The sequence below is a fragment of the Chlorocebus sabaeus genome, chromosome 20 (genome assembly GCF_047675955.1).
Source record: "Chlorocebus sabaeus isolate Y175 chromosome 20, mChlSab1.0.hap1, whole genome shotgun sequence".
Taxonomy (NCBI): domain Eukaryota; kingdom Metazoa; phylum Chordata; class Mammalia; order Primates; family Cercopithecidae; genus Chlorocebus; species Chlorocebus sabaeus.
In genome coordinates, this window is record NC_132923.1 from 94,541,979 (window position 1) to 94,569,343 (window position 27,365).

The 27,365-nt window shown below is 38.8% G+C and overlaps 1 protein-coding gene across 7 annotated transcripts in view; it reads right to left on the minus strand.

Moving 5' to 3' along the window:
- The window catches only part of CCDC30 (coiled-coil domain containing 30), a 190,211-nt gene that overhangs the window by 117,627 nt on the left and 45,219 nt on the right, over window positions 1-27,365 (minus strand). For 5 of the 7 annotated variants that reach the window (XM_037997921.2, XM_037997911.2, XM_073007408.1 and 2 more), the window contains one exon: window positions 472-597. The exons of the other annotated variants lie outside the window; for them this stretch is intronic. In XM_037997921.2, the coding sequence (XP_037853849.2) occupies window positions 472-597 (126 nt within the window). The remainder of the gene's footprint in view (window positions 1-471; window positions 598-27,365) is intronic. 7 annotated transcript variants of the gene reach the window in all.

A 27,365-nucleotide genomic window follows, 5' to 3' on the forward strand; every position in this document is an offset into this window, starting at 1 on the left:
GTGCTATGGACTCAATTGTGCTCTCCCTCCCTACTCATATTGTTGAAGCCCTAATTTCCAATATGGACTGTATTTGGAGATAGATAGGGTTGATAGGGAGGTGATAAAGGTCAAATGAGGATAGAAGGGTGGGGCCTTAATCCAATAGGGTTAGTGCCTTTATAATAAGAGGAAGAGACACCAGAGCTTGCTCACTCTGTCACGTGAGGACAGAGCAAGAAGGTAGCCATCTGCAAACCAGGAAGAGAACCCTCACCAGGAACTGACTTGGCTGGCACCTTGATCTTGGACTTCCCATCCTCCATAACTGTGAGAAAAATAAAATTCTGTTGTTTGAGCCACCTAGTCTGTGGTATTTGGTTATGGCATCCCAAGCTGAGATGTACAGTTATACTTCATTTTAAAATGATAACATGAAATCCCTAAATTAGAACTACAAGAAGAAGAAAATAGCTTCCTGAATGGTAATACCTCACTTTCAGCTTTCAAGGCCTTCTCTGCAGTGTCAAGACCAGATGCCAACTGCTTCTCTCTCTCTCTCTCTTTTGACCACTCACTTTCAAACATTTCATTTTTTTCTTGGCTCATTTTCAAGATCTGTAAAAAGCATTTTACATAAATAATTTTATATATAATAGCAGTGTTTCCTACAAATTCTGATGATAATTTTCTAACTCAATAAGGAAATCATTCAGGGCATTTATGAATCTAGGAAAACTAGTTTATAGCTCATAAGGTACGTTTTTCTCTCCAAGCCTTAATTTACACAATAGTAAAATGTAGTAACACTTGTTCTACCTACATTATAGCCATCAGGGCAGGAATAAAATGTGATTTTGAAACTATTTTATAAAATTTAATCACTTATCAAATATAAGGCATTATTGAAATCTTTCCAAATTATTTGAAAATAATAAAAAAATTAGAGTCATAATGATACCAGCTACTTTATATTGAGGACTTACCACATGTCAGAGACTATGGTAAGTATGTTAGATGCACTATTTCATTTTGTTTTTCTAGGACCCCTATGAGATTGGAATTATTGTTACATTATTTTTACAGAGGAGACATGTGAGGCTTAGATATGTTACATAATTTGTCCAAGTTCACACAGTCAGCACTGGGATTCTAAGTCAAGTCTAACTTAAATCCCTTACTTTTAATATCTACTCTATTCAGCCTTGCCAAAGTGAGTTTTCTCTTATGTACAAAAACCTATTAGGAGATAAAATTAAGATCAAAATACAACTTAGGAACACAACAAAAATTCAGCCAATTTCTTTGATGATCACACTATCACCAAGCAGCAGACCCCTCTCTATTGTTTATTTTTTAAATTTAAAAAAATTATATATATTATATATAACATATATAATTATATACAACATATATATAATATATATATAATATAATATACGTATATAAAATAGTGATGGGATTTCGCCATGTTGCCCGGGCTGTTCTCAAACTCCTGGGCTCAATCGATGCACTAGCTTCGGCCTCCCGAAGTGCTGGGATTACAGGTGTGAGCCACCGTGCCTGACTGATCCCTCTCCATTGTAAAAGCCAACCTGTCAAATGAACTAATTGCACGTTTGGTTTGGCCAGTCAGGAAGCAGCTGAAATTGGCACATCTATACTTGGTAACTTGGGAAATGCAGAGTAGTATGTAGGAACAGCCCTCCGAGTCCTGTTCTACTGGTTTCCAATAGAGGCATCCTGAGCTAGTTACTTCACTTTTCTTAGCTTTAGTTCCTCATATTAAAAATAAAGATAATGAGGCCTGGACATATATGGGCTCCTCACTTATAGAAGATGCTCTGTAAGTGGCAGTTTGTATTATTATTGGATTGTTCTGAATTTTTACATTCATTCGTTAGTAAGGCAGTACCTTTAAATCATCCTTATAATTTCAACATGCCAACTTATCCTAAATACATTAGTAAATGGGCTCTTAACTGATTGACTACTCCTAGCAAGGTTTTCTGTAACCACTGGTCACAATCATAGGATGTATATTCCTAGAAGTGTGCTTTCTTCTTTTGCCTATTTTCAGTCATTCTTGAGCATCCTTATGGTGTCTGCCTTATCTGTATTAGAAAATGTAACTGAAAATTATCCCTTTTTTCTTACCTCATTCAAATCTTGTACTTTGTCTCTTGATCTTTTGTACTGGTTTCTCTTCTATCTTTCTGTTACTGATAATTCAGGCTCTAAAATGGAAGTCTTAATCTAAGTAAATCACCCAGTTACAAAATGTCATGTAAAAAAATACTGAAAAAGGCCGGGCGCGGTGGCTCAAGCCTGTAATCCCAGCACTTTGGGAGGCCGAGACGGGCGGATCACGAGGTCAGGAGATCGAGACCATCCTGGCTAACACAGTGAAACCCTGTCTCTACCAAAAAAAGTACAAAAAACTAGCCGGGCGAGGTGGCGGGTGCCTGTAGTCCCAGCTACTTGGGAAGCTGAGGCAGGAGAATGACGTAAACGCGGGAGGCGGAGCTTGCAGTGAGCTGAGATCCGGCCACTGCACTCCAGCCTGGGTGACAGAGCAAGACTCCGTCTCAACAACAACAACAAAAAAACTGAAAAAAAAGCTACATTTCTTAAGCATCTTCTTCTGAGGTAGTAGCCCTGAAATCGCTTCCTAGCAACAAGTTTCACCTCCTATCTGGTCTTGAATCCTTTAGAGATTTGCTTTATTATGGATTTGAGACTTAGCTGTTGTTTGGTAGCTAAGCCAAAGAGAACAAGTACTAGAAAAATACACTACAGAATCTTGATTGTTCTGAATTAATCAAATTACTAATTTACCTTTCTTATGTTTAATGTCAGTAAAACAGAAATAACAATCCCAAGCTGATGAGTTGGAAAGAACGGGGAATGCTACTAGAAAAGTGGATACTAACATCTTAGTGTAACTTTTACAATTCCTCCTGTCCAGTGGTATGGACAAAAGATGTCGTCAAGAATCATGTCAGCTTAGTAGCACTGCACAAGGAAATTGAGAAGAATAAATATTTTTTCCCAGAGTATCTTCTCCCATCAGCCACCATCTGCACTGGTGAATATTTTTTTCAAATTCACACATGACATGCTGATGCATTCAACACACAAGGCAAGAATTCATTTAAGCTCCACCCTTATGCCACCTGAGATGCTTCAGTACAAAGCAGAAGAAACATCTCAACTCTCAAATATGAACCCCCCCTCATTTTCTTTGTCTTTTCCTAGAGTAAGAATGTCATGTATTTCAATGCTATAATTTTTAAAAGATAGCTTTCCCAAAGAAGATATATTTAAAATTTACCATAATTTGTGGCACATTGAATATAGTTATGCCTTTAGGCAATTTATGTACTTAATGAGCCCAGTAACCAAAGTTTAAAGCAGAAAAACACAAGAAAGGGGCAGCAAATAATGTGAGAGATGAGCAATAGGACACAGAGATCTCTGGGTAGCTGAGGGAGCCTACCTCACCTGCCAGCCAGCAGTAAACAAAGAGGACTAATGACTTAGCATGGGTAGCCACCAACGACTCTGGAGATGGTGTAACAGCTCAGAATTTTCCACTTCCAATATTCTACTCTCTGACAGGTGGGGATCACCTAATGCTCTGAACTAAACTGTGCCTCCCTGCATAGTATGACAACATTTATTGTCGACCCACTATGTGCTTGCATTGTGCTGCGCCCTGTCACAGGCACAGTCAGATGAAAAGATGAATGCAGGCACTGTGGAAAATAAAATACTGCCTGGGCATCACCTGTAGGTGGAGGTAGTTTATGTGCTCAGTGTTGGGCATGCTGTACCCCATGAGTTATAATAAGTCCTCTATATAAATCTCCTCTATAAGTTGCCACAAGAGTTGGTATGGTGTAGAAAATGAGCCCTGGGGCCGGATAAACCTGGATCAGCTCCTGGCTGCAACTATCACTTTGGTCAAGTTCCCTTAAGTTCTAACAAATATGAAATGGGAATGCTCCTGCTTACTTTGGTGAGGGCTGTTTAAGATATGACAAGGTTTCTCTTCAAACAACCTGATTAATCCTTTATTCTTTAATTCGCAATACCCCCTCCACCTCTCTTTCTTCTTCTTCTTTCTTTCTGCTTTTACTACATGCCCAGGCATGCCACAATACCAGTGACATTATCAACACCAGCTCACATTCCTTTCCTTATTTTTTAAAAAACTGACTCTCTAACTTGCCACAGACAACCCCTTCCCTTTCTCTCCTCTCTCCCTTACATGCCCACCTTATCTAAAAAAAAGTTTAAATGTTTAGCCAATCAAGTCTAGCTTAAATTATACAGCCCAACCCCAGCCAGTGGGGAAAGAGCACAGGGACAAGATTTACGTCAAAAATAAAAATTTTCACTCTCCTTTATTCTATGTGCTCTTGTAATGACCAGCCATACAGGAGGCATCCCTCTGCACAAAAATAAATTTGCTTTGCTGAAAAATCCTTTATCTAAGTGCTAATTTTCCTTACAACTCCAAGCTCTATTTCTAACCGGCTGTTATTGGGATTAAATGAGATTATGTTTGTTAGACACCTAGAACAGATCATGACACAACAGACGCTCAATATATTGTGGCTATTATTTTTCCTACCACATACTTAGCATTTCTTCTATTTTAAGTATATTCTCTGAGAACATGTGTAATAACAGCACTAAGATGGTCTATTTAGTGATAAGTCTGTCTCCATAGAGAAATGAGTAAGGAACACAGTTACATCTTGAGAACAGTGCTTGATATAAGGAAATTATTTCCTAAATTATTTTTCCTTTTTAAGCCACAGGACTCCCCTATCCCCTTTATTTTCAGAATAATTCTTATGGAAAAACCCTTTACAGAGTTCCCAGAAGTGGAGATTTCTCTGACTGATGTGGAGGTAGAAGACCCAGAGCTTTATATCTATGGAACATCAAAGATCCCTGGAACACAGTTTGGAAACCATGATGGCAAAAACAGTAAGTCTTTTTTTGTTTGTTTTTTAAGAGACAGGGTCTCACCATGTTGCCCAGGTTGGTTTCAAACTCCTAGGCTCAAGCAATCCTCCTGCCTTGGCCTCCTGAAGTGCTAGGATTACAGGTATGAGTCACTGCGCCCAGCTAAAACATAGGTCTTGTAGTCAGGTTGAGATTTGAAATCTTGACTTTCACATTTACAAATCTGTGATCTTGGTTTTCTTATCTGTAAATCAGGGTGAACAATACCTACCCTCTCTGAATTTCTGTTAAAATAAGTTATGTCAAACCTCCAGGAGAGTCATTACAACACTGTAGAGACTCATATATTAGTTTCCATCTGTATTTGACAGGGTTCTTTGGAGAAACAGAACCAACAGAAGATTATATATATATATAAATATATATATATATAATGATTTCACTATCATTCAGGCTGAAGTGCAGTTGTATGATCGCAGCTCACTGCAACCTCTGTCTCTTGGCACAAGCAATCCTCCCACCTCAGCCTCCTCAGTAGTTGGAACTACAGGCAAGTGCCGCCACGCTAGGCTAATTTTTGTATTTTTTTTGTAGAGGTGTGGTTTTGCCATGTTGCCCAGGCTGGTCTCAAACTCCTGAACTCAAGTGATCCACCTGCCTTGGCCTTCCAAAGTGCTAGGATTACAGGTGTGAGTCATTTGTGCCCAGCCCAAAAATAATGTTTAATCAGATATCTGGGCATTCCAAACCTCAGTCAAGTTGACATATAAAGTTAACCAGTACACCATCTATGCTAGTTCATTTTTGCATTTATAATAATATAAAAAACTACCTAAGACTGGGTAATTTATAAAGAAAAGAGGTCTAATTGACTCACAGTTCCTCAGGCTATACAGGAAGCTGTATGGCAGGGGAGGCCTCAGGAAGCTTACAATCATGGCAAAAAGGGAAGAGGAAGGAGGCACGTGTTACATGGCCAGAGCAGGAGGAAGAGAGAGAGGGGGAGGTGCTATACACTTGTAAACAACCAGATCTCATGAGAACTCACTCACTATTACGAAAACAGCAAAGAGGAAGGTCTGTCCCCATGATCCAATCACCTCCCACCAGGGCACTCCTCCAACATTGGGACTTTTATTTAATATTACAATTCGACATGAAATTTGGGTGGGAACACAAATCCAAACAATATTACCATCCTTTTACTTCCTTTTTGTAAGAAACAGAAAATAAAGTACAGCAGTCCCCCTAATCTTTGGAAGATATGTTCCAAAACCTCCAGTGGACACCTGAAACTTCCAATGGTACCAAACCCTCTGTATAGTCCTCCCTTGATATCTGAGGAGGATTGGTTCCAAGATCACTGAAGATACCAAAATCCATGGATGCTCAAGTCCCTCATATAAGATGGTACAGTATTTTACATATAACCTACACACATTCTCTCATATACTTTAAATAATCTCTAGATTACAATACCTAATACAATCTAAAAACTATGTAAATAGTGTTACACTATTTTAAAAATGTTTTAAAATAAATTGGGAGATAGAGTCTCATTATATTGCCCAGACTGGTCTCAACTCCTGGGCTCAAGCAATCCTCCTACCTCAGCCTCCCAAAGTGCTGGGAGTGAGCTACCATGGCCAGCCCGTTCTATATTTTAAATTTTATATTATTTTATTGTCGTATTGTTATTTTTTATTTCAATATTTTCAACTCATGGTTGGTTGAATTGGGAGATGTGGAACCTACAGATATGAAGAGCCAACTGTACTGTTTTTTCCATGTATACATAACTAAGATAAAGCTTAATTTGTAAATTAGGCATAGTAAGAGATTAGCAACAATAATAATAAAAATATACTGTAATAAAAGTTATGAGAATGTGGTCTCTGTCTCTCTAGGTATCTTATTGTACTGTACGTATCCTTCTTGAGATGATGTGAGATGGCACAATGCCTAAATAATGAGGTGAAGGTGAATGACTTAGGCATTATGACATGGCATTAGACTACTGCTGACCTTCTGATGATACATGAAAAGTAGGGTCATCTGCTTTGAGTGATCTTGGATCACTGAGCCATGATGATGTCCATGGTTGCATGTCAGGAGCAGGCTGACTAACGTCCATTGCTAATGGGTGGGTGTACAGTGTGTACAGTGTAGGCACACTGGTCAAAGGGATGATTCCCACCCCAGCAGGACAGTGTAAGATTTCATCATGGTACTCAGAATGGTTCACAACTTAAAACTTATGAGTTGCTTATTTCTGGAAGTTTGCATTTAATATTTTCAGTCTGCAGTTGACTGCAGGTAGCTGAAACTGTGGAAAGCGAAACTGAGAATAAGGGGGAACTATTGTAGTAAGTGATAAGGAAGGAATGACTGAAGGAAACAACCCGTGCCAGAGATATCACATTACTAGGTCAAGGTCTGGAAACAAGTTAATGGGAATAGGCTGTTACTCCTTATCTGCTGACTACAGCACTCAGTTCACTTAATTCCTCTGCTGAGAATGATCCTTCAGTTAACAGTTATTGCTATCACCATCACCTGGCTGGCAAACACCATCAAGAAATCTTGAGGCTTTTCCTTCACGAAAGATTAAGAGAAAACTTGGAAGGCAAAAATCTTTCTTTAGGAAATGATTTTAGAAGGTCATTTAACTCTAATTGATTATTACTCACTGAGACCATTTTCCATTTATTTATTTATTCATTCATTCATTTATTCATTCAGAGATGGAGTTTCACTCTTTCGCCTAGGCTGGAGTGCAGTGGCGCGATCTTGGCTCACTGCAACCTCTGTCTTCTGGTTTCAAGCTATCTTCCTGCCTCAGCCTCCCAAGTAGCTAGGATTACAGGCATCTGCCACCACGCCCAGCTAATTTTTGTATTTTTAGTATTTTTGTATTTTCACTATGTTGGCCAGGCTGGTCTCAAACTCCTGACCTTGTGATCCACCCACCTTGACCTCCCAAAGTACTGGGATTACAGGCGTGAGCCACTGCACCCAGCTCATTTTCCAGTTTTAAAGATTTCTACTTGCTAACATCTTTAAAGAGAAGAAATATTTATTTACAGTGTTCTTCATTAGTCTAATGCAGCTTGCCTTATGTGGGATGACGTAAGTGAAAGGATCACTAGAGTCAACATAAAGCTTTATTTCCTAATTTTAGAAATCCACACAAACTTCAGTCTCGGTGACAAGGAAAAGAAAACTGGTTTACATCACAGCTTAGAGGATTGAGATTAGACACACATACACAATTCTGGTACCTAATGTTAAACATTAGAGAAAACTGTGTGATCTTTTCTGAATATCTTTTGAAATAACACAGATGCTCATTTATCCAGAATGTCACAGATAACATTTGTCAAAGAGGGAGGTAGGTTAACCAGGTATTCTCCAACGATCTTCTCCAAGCACGAGTTCTATGATATAGAGAGCCACGTGGAGGTACACCACTGATACCTCCCTTCAAGAAAGTACTTGCCACTCTTCCCAGACAGCCTCCAGTGAATGACTGAGCATGGTGGGAATATTAAGGCCTGCCCAGTTCTGCCCAACGTGTAATTCCTCTACAGGTTATCAATGTTCCAAAACTGTTTGTTGGGCTGGCAGAGACTTTCTCAGAGCTACGCTACGGTTTGAGGCTCTTCCTATCCAATCAGTCTTCCTTCTTTCTCCCTCTCCTTCAACAGATTGTCAGTCCTGCATTGTGATCTGAAGGCTTTCCCTGGCCATGTTTGCTCCTTTCCTTTATTCTTTACAGATGCCCCCTCAATAACTCTTGAAATTCTGTGTTCATCTTGGGGCCTGCTTCCCATATCAAGCCTCCTTCACTCGGATATATGAATGACAGAGCAAGGTGTGGGCCACAATTGTGGTCACCATGAAAGAAAAAAGAAGTCAAAGAGTTTAAGCCATTCTCACACAGGTAGTCTTTGGAAAAATATTTCACTTTTGGAATACAACTTATCATAGCTAGCACACCTCTTCTATGTTCCAACTGGTTTGCTCTAGACTTCATTGCCACTAGAAAAGGTACAGGAGGCCGGGTGCAGTGGCTCATGCCTGTAATTCCAGCACTTTTGGAGGCCAAGGGGTCGGGGGGTGGATCACCTGAGGTCAGCAGTTCGAGACCAGCCTGACCAATGTGGTGAAACCCCATCTCTACCAAAAATACAAAAATTAGCTGGATGTGGTGACAGGCACCTGTAATCCCAGCTAGTCAGGAGGCTGAGGCAGGATAATCATTGAACCCAGGAGGCAGAGGTTGCAGTGAGTTGGTATCACGCCATTGCACTCCAGTCTGGGCAACAAGACCAAAACTTGGTATCAAAAAGTAAAAAAAAAAAATAAGAAAGAAAAAGAAAAAAAAGAAAGGGTAGAGAAGATGAGAAAACGTAACTACCCTCCTTCCCAGATACTACAGGAAGGAGCAATACTCACCATCATTAATCATTAATCACGCCACTGCACTCCAGTCTGGGCGACAAGAGCAAAACTCGGTCTCAAAAAGAAAAAAAAAAATAAGAAAGAAAAAGAAAAAAAGAAAGGGTAGAGAAGATGAGAAAACATAACTACCCTCCTTCCCAGACACCACAGGAAGGAGCAATACTCAACATCATTAATCTTTTCCCTAGAATGTGGGAAGGAAGAATGGGAGGTTAGTGAGATTTGCATAAGAAATTCAGTCTGCATTTCTTTATGTTTTGTTTGAAAAATTTGACCTTTTAAAAACTATAGTGTTATATGTGTACAATAATTTCCTTCAGTAATTCTAAAGAAAATGTTATCCTGTTAAATAAAATCACCTTTCTTCTTATTGATTTGTTTGTATGTTTACTCATTAATTCACTCAACGATTATTGAGTACAAAATATGCCTTCATATTTTGCTGAGTCCTAGGGACATTATTATTCTCATTTTACAGATAAGGAAGTTAAGGACAGAGAGTTAAGTAATTTGTTCCAGGTCACAATGTAATTGATAAGAGCTAGGATGTGAACCCAGGCAGACTGGTTCCAAAGTGTGCTCCCACCATCTAAACTAAACTTGCTTGATCACATCTTTCTGTGTTACAAATAGCCCTGTGGTCCTGTCCTAGTAGAGTGTCACAGTGGGAAAGCACAGATATGCAAGCAGATAAGTTACCCTGTATAGTTATCATCTCTGTAGTAGGGGTGTACAACAAGTACTGAGGCAGTCAGAGGACATTATATATTGACTCAAATCCTTATACTTGCAAGAAGTTTTACTAGAAACACGTGTATTTATTTTCAGGTTACCTTACTGGTCAACTTTACACCCTTCAGAGCAGTTATTTTGAAAAATGATGAACACAACGTATGTTGGAAATCTATGTTTAAAATCACCTCTGAAATGGTGAACACACACAAAAAAACAAAAACAAAAACAAACCCAGATGATAAGTAATCATCTTTCTGGGAAAGGTTGATTTTAGGGGGAACAGTTAACATGTTCAGATATTCAGAGACAAATTTGAAAATTTACTTGTGTAACAGTTTGGGGGAAGTTTCATTCTATAAGACAAACTATCTTATGCAACTATGCGGCCAATTTGTAAAGCGAAATTTAAAAATAGTTTTTATCCAATGCATGTGGCAAACATGACTAAAGCACCCCAGGAAAACTGTACTGAAGGATATACAATATTAGGGTAGATACATTTTTGTGTATTCACTTAAAAAATAAAAAATAATTGACTTTAAACCACAGAACATTAAGTCTAGAGAGCCATACCCTCTGATACAGAGGACAAAAACCTTGGAGATCCATATTTAAAAGATCAATTTCTTTAGCACCTGGAAAAGAGATCTAAATAAAACCAAGACCTGGGAAAAGGATATGAATTATTCAGGTAGTCAAGCAGAGATAGTTCTGGGCATTTGTATGATTTGACAAAATGAGCCAGAACTTAGAAATTACTCAGGGAGAAGAAAACGACCTCAAAAGCCAACCCTCCAGCAAAAAAAAAAAAAAAAAAAAAACCAGACATGAAAAACAGGTCATGGAAAAAGAAAAAAAGGGCCATGATGGAATAATGAGCATGAGATTTTCCTCACCCTTACAAGTGGAAGAGTGGAAAAAAAACTTATAAAACAACTCTTCTCAGACATTTAACAAGAGACATTAGGGGACTTTACTCCACTGGATATGGGTGGAAATTAGGTGACATTACAATTGCCAGGGATTTCTGCCTTGAAACACTTTCCAGAGTGTGGTGATATGAGGGAAATCCTGTATAGAGCATAGTAATCTTGTGGAATTGAGGAGACAGAGAAACGAGTTCAGAAAGATGAAATGGCAGAAATATGTGGGATAGAGTACCAGAGAAAAGGGAGCCACACAGAGAAAAGAACTGCAGAAATCTGCAGTTTTTCAAGTCTTTCCTGAATACTAAGCCACACATGAGTAAGGCAAAACTCCACAAAAATAAGTGAAGAACAATGAGAGAGCCGTAAGAACAATTCTCAGAGGTCAGCAGGGTTGGGAGATGTTTGAGTTCTGACCAGCTAGATCAGAGAGTCCTTATTGAACACCCAGGGTCACAACATAAGAGTAGAACTATTCTAGCCCTAGAATAAAAGCTCCTATAAATCTGCCCTAAGGAAGCTTAAAAACAATCCAAAAAGAATTAAGCTATTCGGCAAGTAATTTAACCTATTGTGAAAACAAAGTTTAATATTATTTAAGCAAGACAATAAAATTAGGTCCTCAACAATATGAAATTCATAATGTCCAATATCCAGTAAAACATTATTAAACCTTCAAAGAAGCAAGTGCATCACAACTAGGAAAAAAATCAGTGAATAGAAATAGACCTAGAAGTGACAATGTATTTTTTAAGAGAACTAATGAATAAGAGATAAAAGATATTCAAAAAAGAACTAATGAAATTTCTAGAGATAAAATTTTCAATACTTTAAATGAGTGATTCACAGGATGGGATTAAAAACACAATAAACACTACAGAAAAAAAATTAGTGAACTTGAAAACAACAATAGAAATTATCAAACTAGAACAAAGAGAGAAAAACTGGGGAAAAAATGAACACAGCCTTTGTGAAAATACCAAAGGATGTAAAACACATGTAGTTGGAGCCACAGAAGTGGAGCAATACAAAAAATTTTGAAGAAATGAAGAACTAATGGCTAAACTTTTTCCATATTTGAGGAAAACTATAAACTCACAGAATCTAGAAGCTCAAATACTCCCAAGCAAAAGTACTAAGAAAACCAAGACAAACTGTAATCAAACTGCTAAAAAAATCTCATAAATACCAGAGAAAAAAGAAATAGTACATATAGAAAAACAAAGTTAAGAATGACTATGAGCTTGTCAAAAACTATGAAAGCAAGAAGACAAAGGAATGATATCTATAAAGTATTGTTAAAATAAAGTCAACTTAAAATTCTATATCCAGTGAAAATATTCTTCAAAAATGAAGGCTAGGAGAGATGACAGATTGGGAAGCACCAGAAATCTGTCTCTCCACCTAAACAATAATCCTGCTGGTGGAATCTGTCTGATACAAATATTTTTGAACTCTGAAGTCTATTAAAAGCTTGAAACTTCTAGAGAAAGGGTTGGATGGTAAATTGCTGTTAATTTCAATCAATTTAAGCTCTTATCCCTGCAGCGGCTATCTCCTCACCTCCACCCATGTGGCAGGCAGTGTGCATGAGTTCCTGGAACAGCTTGCATGCAACATGTGGGAGTCAAAATGGGCAACAGGGATGCTTTCCTTTAAGCATTGGGGATTTGTATTCTGATCGGTGATTGCTGCTTCCGCTCATGTAGGTACAGACACAGAGTCAGATGGCCATTTTTGCACCACCACCCATTGTTGCAAGCCCCTCCCCCTCTGGCAGAGGTGACATTCAGGGGATTCAAAGGGTTAGCACCGTTTTTTTCCTCTCTTTAATTTTTCTCTTTTTCCCTTTTTGGAAGCCAGTCATTAAACAGCAGAACATTCAAAAGCAATGGCATATAGAGAGAAAACTGGAAAATCCACTGCATATGATAAGGGAAAGGCACACACTCAGAAAAGACTCTAGAAGACCTTAAGCTTATACGTCAGGTTAATGTCACAACAATTAAAAAAAATAAAAAAATAAATAAAGCAAAAACAGCAAACGCTGGGAGGGTGGCGAATCTGATTTCGAGAGTTACCACATTAGATTCAAATGTTCAATTTTCAAGAAAATAAAAAACCATACAAAGAAACAGGAAGATGTGTCCCATTTAAAACTTAAAAAAAGAAAAAAAAAAAAAGTAAAGTAAACCAACAGAAACTGTCCCTGAAAAAGACCATATGGTAGATCTACTACACAAAGACTTTTAAAAAACTATATTAAGGAAGCTTATGGAGACATGGAGAAAGTCAAGAAAATAATGTATGAACAAAACAGAAATATCAATAAAGAGACAGAAAACCTAAAAAGAAACAAAAAGAATGTCCAGAACTGAAAAGTACAACTGAAATAAAAAATTCACTATAGGGATTCAAAGGCAAATTTGAGCAGGCAGAAGAAAGAATCAGTGAACCTGAAGATAGGACAATTAAAATTACTGAGTTTGAGGAACAACAACAACAAAAAAAAACGAAGAAAAGTAAACAGAGCCTAAGGCAGCTGTGGGACATCATCAGGTGGGCCAACATACACACTGGGAAGTCCCAGAGGAAAGGGAGGGCAGAGAGATTATTTGAAGAAATAATGGCTGAAAACTTCCCAAATTTGATGAAAGGCATGAATACAAACAACCAAGAGGCTCAACCAACTCGAAATAAGATGAGCTCAGAGATGACCACACCAAGACACATTATAATCAAACTGTTGAAAGACAAAACCAAAACAAAATGTTGAAAGCAGCAAGAGAGAAGCAATTTATCACACACAAGGAATCCTCAATGAGATTAACAGCAGAATTCTCCCCAGAAACTTTGGCAACCAGAAGGCAGTGGGCTGAAATATTCAAAATTCTAACAGGAAAAGTTGTCAGTCAAGAATCCTGTATCTGGCAAAACTGGTCCTTCAGAAATGAGACAGAATTTAAGACATTCCTAGATATGTCTGGAGGAAAAAAGCTGTAAAGTTGTTTATATTATACCTGCTATTCAAGAAATGCTAAAAGGAGTCCTACAGGTTGAAATGAAAGGACAGTAGACAATAACCCAAAGCCATATGAAATGAATAAAGATCTTAGTAAAAGTAAATACACTGGCTATTATAAAAACCAGTACTGGCTGGGTGCAGTGGCTCACGCCTGTAATCCCAGCACTTTGGGTGGCTGAGGGCGGATCACCTGAGGTCAGGAGTTTGTGACCAGCCTAGCCAACATGGTGAAAACCTGTCTCTACTAAAAATACAAAAATTAGCCAAGTGAAGTGGTGTGTGCCTGTAATCCCAGCTACTCGGGAGGCTGAGGTGGGAGAATCACACACTCCAGTCTGGGCAACAGAGTGAGACTCCATCTCAGAAAAAAAAAAAAAGTACTATTGTAACAATGGTTTGTAACTCCACTTTTTGTTGTCTACGTGATTTAAGAAAGTATACATTTAAGAAAATTATTGCTCTAAGAGCTAGTATTATTATAACTTTGATTTAGAACTCCACATTTTCGCTTCCACATAATTGAAAAGATTCATTTTTTTTAGTTGTTAGTTTATGTTTTTGGAAACACATTTGTACAAAGATGTAATTTTGGGACATCAAAACTGAAAGGGATAGTGATGGCTGTAAATGAGCAGAGTTTTTGTATGATACTGAAGTTAACCTAAAAAATTTCAAATTAGAGTATCATAACTTTAAGATGTTAAACGTAACTTTCACGGTAACCTTAAGTAAAACAGTTACAGAATATACACAAAGGGAAATGAGAAGAAAAGTAAAGTGTTTTACTATCCAAAATCAACTAAACATAAAAAGGTAATGCAGGAAATAAGTAGGGGAAGCTAACAAAGCATATAGAAGACAAATAGCAAAATGACAGAAGTAAGACCCCCCATTTTCTGTAATTATTTTAAATGTAAATGGATTAAACTCTATAATAAAAAGACAGAGATTGGCAAATTGGGTTTAAAAAAGTCCAGCTACAGTTGGCTCTCTGCATCTGTGAGTTTCATATCTGCCATTTCAACCAATCCTAGATTGAAAATATTTTTAAAAATAACAATATGACAATAAAATGCAAATAAAAATGATACATCATAACAACTATTTATACAACACTTACATTGTATTAAGTATTATAAGTACTCTAGAGATGATTTAAAGTATATGGGAGAATGTGCCTACGTTCTATGCAAATACCTATACCATTTTATATAAGGGACTTGGAAATTTTTTATCTGTGAGGGGTCCTGGAATAAATCCCCTTATGATACTGTGGGATGACTGTATATATGGTCTAAAAGAGACACAAATAGACTGAATGTGAGAGAATGAAAAAAGACATTTCATGCAAACAGTAACCAAATTAGAACAGGGAAATTACTACCCTATACTAATATCAGACAAAATAAACATTCAATTTTAAAAAGGTTACAAAATATTATAAAATATATATTAATAAAAGGTTCAATATAGGAAGAAGATATCATAATTATAAATATTTTGGCAAATAATAACAGACTATCAAAAAACATAAAGAAAAAATTTACAGAATTGAAGGGAGAAACAGACTGTTCAAGAATAAATGGAGTCAATACTCTACTCTCAATAATGCATTAAATAACCAGACCAAAAGTAGGTAAGGAAATAGAGGACTTGAACAACACAATAAGCCAACTAGAGCTAACAGACATATACAAGATGCTCTATCCAACAGCAAAAGCATACACATTCTTCTCAACTGCACACAGGACAATCTCCAAGATAGATCATATGTTAAACCACAAATTAAGTATCAATAGATTTTAAAAACAGATATTATACAAAGTATCTTCTCCAACTGAAACAGGATAAAGTTAGAAATTAACAGGAGGAAAATAGAAAAATTCGCAATTTGTAGAAACCAAACAACACACTTTTAAACAACCAATGGATCAAATAAAAAAATCACAAAGAAATTAGAAAATACTTAAAGATGAGGCTGGGGGCTGGGCACGGCGGCTTACACCTGTAATCCGAGCACTTTGGGAGGCTGAGGCAGGTGGATCACAAGGTCAGGAGATTGAGACCATCCTGGCTAACAGAGTGAAACCCCATCCGTACTAAAAATACCAAAAAAAAAAAAAAAAAAAAAAATTAGCTGGGCATAGTGGCAGGCACCTGTAGTCCCAGCTACTCGGGAGGCTGAGGCAGGAGAATGGCATGAACTCAGGAGGCGGAGCCTGCAGAGAGCCAAGATCGCGCCACTGCACTCCAGCCTGGGCAACAGAGTGAGACTCTGTCTCAAAAAAAAAAAAAAAAAAAAAAGATGAGGCTGGGCATGGTGGCTCATGCCTGTAATCTCAGCACTTTGAGAGGCTAAGATAGGCAGATCACAAGGTCAGGAGTTTGAGACCAGCCTGACCAACATGGTGAAACCCCGTCTCTACCTAAAATACAAAAATTAGCTGGGTGTGGTGGCGTGCACCTGTAATCCCAGTACTCAGGAGGTTGAGGCAGCAGAATTGCTTGAATCTGGGAGGGAGAGGTTGCAGTGAGCCGAGATCATGCTGCTGCACTCCAACCTGGGCAACAGAGTGAAACTCTGTCTCAAAGAAAAAAAGAAAGAAGGAAGGAAGGAAGGAAGGAAGGAAGGAAGGAAGGAAGGAAGGAAGGAAGGAAGGAAGGAAAGAAAAAATACTTAAAGATGAATGAAAATTAAATCATAAAACACCAAAACTTACAGATACAGAAAAAGCAAAGTGAAGTGGGGAAATTTGTAACTGCTTACATTAAAAAATAAGAAAGGTCTCAAATCAACAAGCTAACTTCATAACTTAAAGAACTATAAAAGGAAAAACAAAACAAATCTAAAGCTAGCAAAAGGAAGGAAATAATAAAGATTAGAAAAGAGATAAATGAAAGAAATGAAAAACAATCAAGAAAATATACAAAACCTTTTGTTCTTTGAAAAGATCAACAAAATTGACAAATCTTTAATCCTATCTACTAAGAAAAAAAGAGAGAAGACTCGAATTATTAAATTAGGAAGTGAGGGCATTCCAACAGATACTAGAGAAATAAAAGTGATTATAAGAGTGTACTATGAATTACTGTATGCCTAGAAACTGGATGACCTAAATGAAATGCAGAAATGTCCTTTTTTTTTTTTTTTTTTTTCTTTTTTTGAGACGGAGTCTCGCTCTGTTGCCCAGGCTGGAGTGCAGTGGCTGGATCTCAGCTCACTGCAAGCTCCGCCTCCCGGGTTTACGCCATTCTCCTGCCTCAGCCTCCCAAGTAGCTGGGACTACAGGCGTCTGCCACCTCACCCAGCTAGTTTTTTGTATTTTTAGTAGAGACGGGGTTTCACCGTGTTAGCCAGGATGGTCTCGATCTCCTGACCTCGTGATCCACCCATCTCGGCCTCCCAAAGTGCTGGGATTACAGGCTTCAGCCACTGCAACCGGCGCAGAAATTTCTAAAAACACAGCTTGGCATGGTGGCTCATGCCTGTAATCACAGCATTTTGGGAGGCCAAGGTGGGCGAATCACAAGGTCAGGAGTTCGAGACCAGCTGGCCAACACGGGGAAACCCTGTCCCTACTAAAAATACAAAAAAATTAGCTGGGTGTGGTGGCAGGTGCCTGTAATCCGAGCTACTTGGGAGGCTGAGGCAGGAGAATCACTTGAACCCAGGAGGTGGAGGATGCAGTGAGCCAAGACCGTGCCATTGCACTCCAGCCTGGGCAACAAGAGAGAAACTCTGTCTCAATAAAACAAAACAAACAAAACAAAACAAAAAAAACCCAAGAAATTTCTAAAAACACAAAGCCTACCAAGACTAAATCACAAAGAAATAGAAAATCTGAATAGACTAACTAGTAAGAAGAATGAATCAGTAAGTAAAATCTCCCAACAAAGAAAAGCCCTAGACCTGATGGCTTCATTAGTGAATTCTACCAAACATTTAAAGAAGAACTAATACCCTTTTTCCCAATGTTCCTTTAAGAAAATGAAGTGGAAGAAATACTTCTTAACACATTTGAAGAGGACATAATTACTCTAACAGCAAAGCTAGATAAAGATACCACATGAAAAGTAAACTACAGGCCAATGCCCCTTAAGAACGCTGATGAAAAAATCCTCAACAATATACTAGCAAATTGAATTCAGTAGCATATCAAAATGATTATAAACCATGACCAAGTAGAATTCCGTTCTGGAATGCAAGGACGGTTCAACATGTGAAACTAAATCAGTGTAATACATCAGGTTAACAGAATGAACAGAAAAACACCCATATAATAATCTCAGTTGACACAGAAAAAACATTTAACAAAATCCAACATCCTTTCATGATAAAAACACTTAATATGGAACAGAAGGAATCTACCTCAATATAATAAAATCCATATGAAAAATCCACAGTGAACATTATACTCAGTGGTGGAAAGACTGAGTTTTTGCTCCAAGATCAGACAAGGATGCCTGCACTTGTCATTTCTATCCAACAATGTACTGGAAGTCTTAGCCAGAGCTATCAGACAAGAAAAAAAATAAAAGGCATCCAAATTGAAAAGGAAAAAGTAAAATTACAGTCGGGCATTGCTTTATGACAGGAATACATCCTAAGAAATGTGTCGGTAGGTGATTTTGTCATTGTGCAAACATCATAGAATGTACTTACACACACCTAGATGGTATATCCTATTACACACCTAGGCTATATGGTTTAGCCTATTGCGCCTAGGCTACAAATCTGTACAGCATGTTACTGTATTAAATACTATAGGCAATTAAACAAAATGGTATTTGTATATCTAAACATATCTAATCAGAAAAGGTACAATGAAAACACAGTATTATAACCATATGGGACTACTGTCACAAATGTAGTCCATTATGGTGCATAACTGTATCTCTGTTTGCAGATTATATGATCTCATAAGTAGAAACCTAAATATTTCACCAAAAAAAACTTCTTAGAGCTAATAAACTCAAAAAGTAGTGGGACATGAAGTCAACACACATAAATTAGTTGCATTTCTATACTCTAACAATGAACAATCTGGAAAGGAAATTAAAACAATTCTATTTATAATAGCATCAAACAGAATGAAATACTTAGGAATTACCTTAATGAAGGGAGGTGAAAGACTTGTACAATAAAAGGTAGAAAACATTGGTGGAAAAATTAGGAAGATGAAAATAAATTGAAAGATATTCATGTTCATGATTGGAAAACTATTGTTACAATGTAAATACTATCCGAAGCTATCTACAGATTCAATATAATCCCTATCAAAATTCCAAAAATATTTTTTGCAGAAGTAAAACAATCCATCCTAAAATTTGTACAGAGCCTAAAGGGACCCCAAGCAGCCACAACAATCTTGAAAAAGAAAAACAAAGTTGGAGGACTCACACTTTCTGATTTCAAAACTTACTACAAAGCTGCAGTTTTCAAAACAGTGTAATAATTGAATAAAGACAGATACATAGACCAAGGGAATACAACAGACATCCCAGAAACAAACTCTTGAATATTTGATCTTGCATATTTGATATTTAAATGTTTGGTAGAATTCACTAATGAAGCCATCAGTTCTAGGGCTTTTCTTTATTGAATAATTTTCAACAATAGTGCAAAGATGATTCATTGAGGAAAGACAGTTTTCTAGTAAATGGTGATAAAATAGAACATCCACATGAAAAAAATAAGTTAGATACTTACTGTACACTATTCACAAAAAATTCAAAAAGGATAAAAAGACCTAAACACAAGAGCTAAAACTAAAATTCTTTTACAGAAAACTTAGGGGAAACTCTCCATGACTATGGATTTGGCGATGATTTATTGGATATGACACTAAAGACACAGGCAACAAAAGAAAAATTTAAACATTGTATTTCATAAAAACTAAAAACTTTTGAATATGGAAATAGCGCTACTGGAAAAGTGTGGTGGCTCACACCTGAAATCCTACCACTTTGGGAGGCCAAGGTGGGAGGATTGCTTGAAGCCAGGAGTTTGAGACCAGCCTGGGCAACACAACAAGATCCCACTTCTACAATTTATTTTTAATTAGTTAGGCATGGCGGCATTTGTCTTTGGTCCTAGCTACTCAGGAGGCTATGGCAGGAGGATTCCTTGAGTACGGGAGTTGGAGGTTACGGTGACCTATGATCGCACCATTGCACTCCTGCCTGAGTGACACAGCAAGACCCTGTGTCATAAATAAATAAAATAACACTATCAACAAAGTAGAAAGGCAACCTACAAAATAGGAGAAAATATTTGCAGATCATGTATCTGATGAAGAATATTAACATCTAGAATATATAGAGAACTTTAAATCTTTAAAATAAAAACCAAACCTAATTCAATAATGGGCAAATAATTTAAATAGACATTTCTCCAAAGAAGATAAACAAATGACTAATAAATCACTAGGGAAATGCAAATCAAAACCACAAAGAGATACTACCTGTCTTAGTCCATTTTGTATTGCCGTAGCAGAATACCTGAGCTGAATAATTTATAAAGAAAAGAGGGTTATTTGGTTCATGTTTCTGGTGGCTAGCAAGTTCAAGACTGAGCAGCTGCATGTGGTAAGGGCCTCATGCTATTTCAGCTTACGCTGAAAAATGGAAGAGAAGAAGACATGAGCAAGGAGAGCACGTGGAGAAAGAGGAGGCAAGAGAGAAACCAAGGAAGTCAGATTCTTTTTTTTTTTTTTTTTTTTGAGATGGAGTCTTGCTCTCTTGCCCAGGCTGGAGTGCAGTGGCACCATCCCAGCTCAAGTGATTCTCTTGCTTCAGCCTCCCGAGGAAGTCAGATTCTTCATGTAAACTAAATCTTGTAAGAGCAAGACTCACCCCCACGGGAAGGCCTTAATCTATTCATGAGGGATCTTCCCCAAGGCCCAAACACCTGTCACTCGGTCCCACCTCCCAATACCACCACACTGGGGATCAAATTTCAACATGAAAAGGAGTTTTGGCAGGGACAAGCCATATCCAAACCATAGTACCACTTTACACAATTAGGATGGCTACCATAAAAAAAACAGACAACAACAAATGTTGGCAATGATGTGGAGAAATTAGTATGATTCTGCGTGGTTGGTGGAAATGTAAAGTGATATAGTTCCTGTGGAGAATAGTATGACAGTTCCTCCAGAAAAAGTAGACATAGAATTTCCATATCATCTGACAATTTCACTTCTGGTTATATACCCCAAAGTATTTAAAGCAGGGACTCAAATATATATTTGTAAACCCATTATTTACACTAGATAAAATGTGGAAGCTACCCAAGTGTCCACTGACAGACAAATAGATCAGCAAAATGTGGTATATCCATACAATGGAATATGATTCAGCCTTAAAAAAGAAGGAAATTCTGACACACATTATAACATGAATGAACCTTGAAGACATCATTCTAAGTTAAACAAGCCAATCACAAAAAGATAAATAGCACATGATTCCCCTTATATGAAGTATCTAGAGTAGTCAAAATCATAGAGACAGATAGTAAAATGGTAGTTGCCAGAGGCTGGAGGCAGGGAGTATCTTAGTCCCTTTGGACTATTATAACAAAATACCATAGACTAGGTAATTTACAAACAATAGAAGTTTATTTCTCAGAGTTTTAGAAGCGAAAAGTTAAAGATTAAGGTGCTGGTAGGTTTGGTGTCTAGTGAGGCACCTTTCTGCTTCCAAGTTGGCACCTTGTTGCTGCATTTTCCAGAAGAAATGAACACAATATGCACACACAGTCTCATTTCAACCTCAAGGCCTTTTATAAAAATGCTAATGCCATTCGTGAGGGCTCTGCCAAATCATCTCCCAAAGGCCACATCTCTTAATACTGTTGCATTCTAGAGTTACCATAACAAAATTCCACAAACTGGGGTCTTAAAACAATAGAAATGTATTATCTCACAGTTCTGAAGGCTAGAAATCTGAAATCAAGGTATTAGTAGGGCCATGTTCCTTTTGAGACTCTGGGTAGCATCCTTTTCTTGACTCTTCCTAGCTTCTGATGATGGTTGCTTATTCTTGTTTTTTATTGGCTTGTAGCTGCATCATTCCAGTCTCTGCCTCTGTAATCACATGGCATTCTCTCTGTGTATGACTGTCTTCACATGGCATTTCTTCTTGCTATAATTGTACTAGTCATATTGGATTAAGGCCCACCCTAATGAACTCATCTTAACTTGATTACTTCTTCAAAAGTCCTATTTCCAAATAACATCACATTTACAGGTCCTGGGGGTTAGGACTTCAATATATTTTGGGGTAGAGGACACAAGTCAATACATAAGAGGACAAGCACAGTGGCTTACGCCTGTAGTCCCAGCACTTTGGGAGGCCAAGGTGTGTGGATCACCTGAGGTCAGGAGTTCAAGACCAGCCTGGCCAACATGGTGAAACCCCATCTATAAAAAAATACAAAAATTAGCCAGGTATGATGATGGGTGCGTGTAATCTCAGCTACTTGGGAGGGTGAGGCAGGAGAATCGCTTGAACCTGGTAGGCTGAGGTTACAGTGAGCCGAGATCTTGCCATTGCACTCCAGCCTGGGCAACAGAGCAAGACTCCATCTCAAAAACAAAAACAAAAACAAAACACATAAGAGACTAATATACAAAATATATAAAGAGTTCCTGCAACTCAACAAAAAGAACAAATAACTCCATTAAAAATTGGCAAAGGATTTGAAAAAATATTTGCCAAAGAAGATATGCAAATGGCTAATAAGCACTTGAAAAGATAGGTACTCAATATCATTAGTCATTCAAGAAATATCAATCAAAACCACATTGAGATATTACTTCACAACAGCTAGGATGGATATAATAAGAAAGAAGGATAAGTGTTGGAGAAGATGTGGAGAAACTGCAACCCTCATACACTGCTGATGGGATGTAAAATAGTACATCTGCATTGGAAAACAATCTGGTGGCTCCTCAGAAGGTTAAATGTAGAGTTAGCATATGACCCAATAATTCTACTTCTCGGAATATCCCCAAGAGACATGAAAACATATGTCCATACAAAAACTTACAAATGAACATTCATAACAGCATTATTCATAATAATCACAAAGCAGAAGCTATCAAATGTCCAACTGATGAATAAATAAACAAAATGTGATATATATCTGATATAGTTTGGATATTTGTCCTCACCTAATCTCGTGTTGAAATGTGATCTCCAATGTTGGAGGTGGGGCATTAGTGGGAGGCATTTTGATCATGAGGGTGAATCCCTCATGAATGGCTTAGTACCCTCCCCACAGTAATAAGTTCACATGAGATATGGTTGTTAAAAAGAGGCTAAGCCCAGGCTGGGCACGGTGGCTCAAGCCTGTAATCCCAGCACTTTGGGAGGCCGAGATGGGTGGATCACAAGGTCAGGAGATTGAGACCATCCTGGCTAACACGGTGAAACCACGTCTCTACTAAAAAAATACAAAAAATTAGCCAGGCGAGGTGGCAGGCGCCTATAGTCCCAGCTACTCGGGAGGCCGAGGCAGGAGAATAGAGTGAACCTGGGAGGCGGAGCTTGCAGTGAGCTGAGATCCGGCCACTGCACTCCAGCCTGGGCGACAGAGCGAGACTCCGTCTCAAAAAAAAAAAAAAAAAAAAAAAGAGGCTAAGCCCTTCCTCCTCTCTCATCATGAGACACACCTGCTACTCCTTTGCCTTCAGTCATGACTGTAAGCTTCCTAAGGCCCCCACCAGAAGCATATGCCATCATTATGCTTCTTGTACAGCTTGCAGAACCATGAGCCAAAATAAAACTCTTTTCTTTATAAATTAACCAGCCTCAGGTACTCCTTTATAGCGACACAAAATACAGTAACGATATAGGAGTTAAAAAGAAATTATTTAGGCAGATTGTGAGGGTAAGGAAGTCCTCATTAAGGTTTTACTTTTCATGAAAAGCATCCCCCAAATCATTTTCTTTTCTAACAAAGAGCAGCCTGTAAAATTGAGCTGCAGACATAGACAAGCAAACTGAAAACTTGCACAGGTGAATGCTGGCAGTTGTGCCAATAGGAAAAGGCTACCTGGGACTAGCCATGATCAAAATGGCAGCTCCATCTTCCCTTCTCTTTGCCAGCCACATGTACAGTAAGGAGCACACAAGATGGCACTGGCCAAGTAGAAAGCCCATTTGCATATTAAGATTAGGATGGGGTGACAACCATTCCCTACATGTTATATAAACATTATACCTGGTCAGAACAATCTGTTGGCCCTACAAAGTCAGACACTGCCTCCTCAATCCTGCCTATAAAATCTGCTGCGGTCTGCTACAGGCCAGCTTTTCCCTTTCAGATGTCCCTGTCTCTCACAAGAGAGAGACTTGCTCTCCTCTCTCCTTTCTTCTGCCTATTAAACTTGCCTGTCTTAACCCACCCATGTATATCCATGTCCTTAATCTTCTTGGCATGAGACTATGAACCCTGGATATTTCCCCAGACAATGATGCTGCTTCATTTGGGGGCTCATCTGGGATCAGAACCAGAACAGAAGGTATAATCATCAGAGTGGTGAAAATGGGAACAAACCTCAAATCTGTCCTTTAATTTTGAGGCTCTTGGCCTCCATTTTAGAATCAAATCAAACTAAATAAAAAATTCTAGGCTCCCGTCAGCCATTTAAAAACACAGTTAGCATGGCTGCCAGCCTTACAAGATGCAGGAGTGAGGCTTACTGGGAAGAACATGGAGAATCCCCCAGCACCCACAGGTTGCTGGGCATGTTGGCCATGTTTGAACCAGTTTCTTTTCATGTTGGGCCTAGCCACTGCATGGGGCTGAGTGAGGTCCTGGAACAACTGAGGATTTCTGTTAAGGGCAACACCCTGCTATTATCCAAAGGCTTCTGGACTAATCCCAGCCTCTGACTGCTTGACTGGGTGTTGGTAAAAAGGATGTCCAGCTACCCTGTTGCAAAATTTCCTTCTTTTCTATCCGTGGTTGCCATGTCTCCTATCCTCTCAGTGTGTGCAAGATACAGGAAGTTTTACAGCTTAGGGAAGTAATCCTGTTAGGCAAGATCAGGAAATGCTACAGTAAAGGATACAACTCAGGGGAATGTTGTTGTGATTTTCTAGGAACAGAGGGTCTCCTTCTGCTCCCCACAATGAGGTCACTCTCTGCCCTTAGTCTGGAGAGCACATGGCATTTCCAGGTTACTCTCTGCCCTTTGTCAGGAAAGCATATGGCATTTCCAGGTCTGTTGGGAACAGGCCCCCAAATCTGGCCATAAACTGGCCCCCAAACTGGCCATAAACAAAATCTCTGCAGCACTGTAACATGCTCGTGATGGCCTTGATGCCCATGCTGGAAGGTTGTCGGTTTACTGGAATGAGGGCAAGGAACACCTGACCTACCCAGGGTGGAAAACCGCTTAAGGCATTCTTAAACCACAAACAATAGCATGAGTGATCTGTGCCTTAAGGACATGTTCATGCTGCAGATAACTAGCCAGAGCCCATCCCTTTATTTTGGCCCATCCCTTTGATTCCCATAAGGAATACTTTTAGTTAATCTATAATCTATAGAAACAATGTTTATCACTGGCTTACTGTCAATAAATATGTGGGTAAATCTCTGTTCAAGGTTCTCAGCTCTGAAGGCTGTGAGACCCCTGATTTCCCACTCCACACTCTATATTTCTGTGTGTGTGTGTCTTTAATTCCTCTAGTGCTGCTGGGTTAGGGTCACCACGACTGAGCTGGTCTCAGCACAGGTCACTCTCTGCCCTTGGTCTGGAGAGCACATGGCATTTCAAGGTCAAAAGCACCACCTAGAGGAATAAAATTCCTCTCCATGAGGCACAATGTCATTCCTTTGCCAAAGCACTCTAGCTTCCCAATTCTCCTCCCGTTTTGCACCGATATACTAAAAATCAGGCTATATGGCTGTTCTGTAAATGGGAAAACTCTGCTTTCAACAATTAGGAGTAAAATGTCCTCTGGCACCAAATTTAGTCTTGATACTGTCCCATTGGCAGGAAAAACGCCATTTGGTCCCTATGTTCTTTTAAGGCACCTATTCTACCTCCAATTAGAACAGTACTTAAATAGTAAGGGAATTTTAGGTCCAGAAGTTAACCAGAACCATTCTCTAAGGGGAAACGCTTTAGCATGGGCCATAATAGCAGGATATAGAGTTCAATCTAGTACCCTTTCTCCATTAAAGGGTACTAGATTGGCCTTGTCCAAATGCAACTATTACACAGTATTTCCTGAGATCCATCTTTGAGGGAGCCACGTAGATCACATAAGTCTAGGAAGTCAAAGGGAAATCACAAGTGGAGGACTAGAGTCACATGGGTAATTGTGACTAATCCCAATTGCTTAGTTCCTCTGGTTCCACAGCTGGGAGTCGTGCCTGCAACCATGGGTGGCACATCTAACAAGGTGCTGGGACCCAGGAACCAAGGAGGGAAAACAGTAAGAGGGATGCCCTCACTGTCTTCCCCTCCACCCTGGGTCACACTGAAAGGAAGGGGATTAAAGGGACGTCTTTTTCTCGCTTCCCTTTCTAAATGGGTAACAGATCATCTTCAGCTTGCACCTCTCTGTAGTGCATTCTGAAGCACAAGGACTCCTTTGACCCTGAGACTTTGAAGAAAAAGTGGCTCATTTTCTTTTACACAAGAGCATGGCCTTTTTACTAGATCTTCACAAGAGTTGCACAATCAACCCAACCCTTATAGCAGTCATATCAGGCAGACCTACAGAGAATGATTCCCCCAAATTAGAGAAGCAACTTCCAGGGAAGCCATCTGAGGATTCCCCTTATTCAGGGCCCCCTCAAGTTCCCTTCTCATTACAGGACCTTAGACAAATAAAGGGAGACTTAGGCCAATTTTCTGACAATGTTGATAAGTATATAGAAGCTTTCCACATTTTTTTCTTTTTTGAGATGGAGTCTTGCTCTGTCACCCAGGCTGGAGTGCAGTGGTGTGATCTCAGCTCACTGCAACCTCCACTTCTCAGGTTCAAGTGATTCTCCTGCCTCAGCCTTCCAAGTAGCTGGGACCAGAGGCGCGTGCCACCACATCCAGCTAATTTTTGTATTTTTAGTAGAGACGGGGTTTCACCATATTGGCCAGGATGGTCTTGATCTCCTGACCTCATGATCTGCCACTTGGCTTCCCAAAGTGCTGGGATTACAGGCATGAGTCACCGTGCCTGGCCTCCAAAATTTAACTCAAGTGTTTAACCTCTCACAAAGGGATTTTATGCTG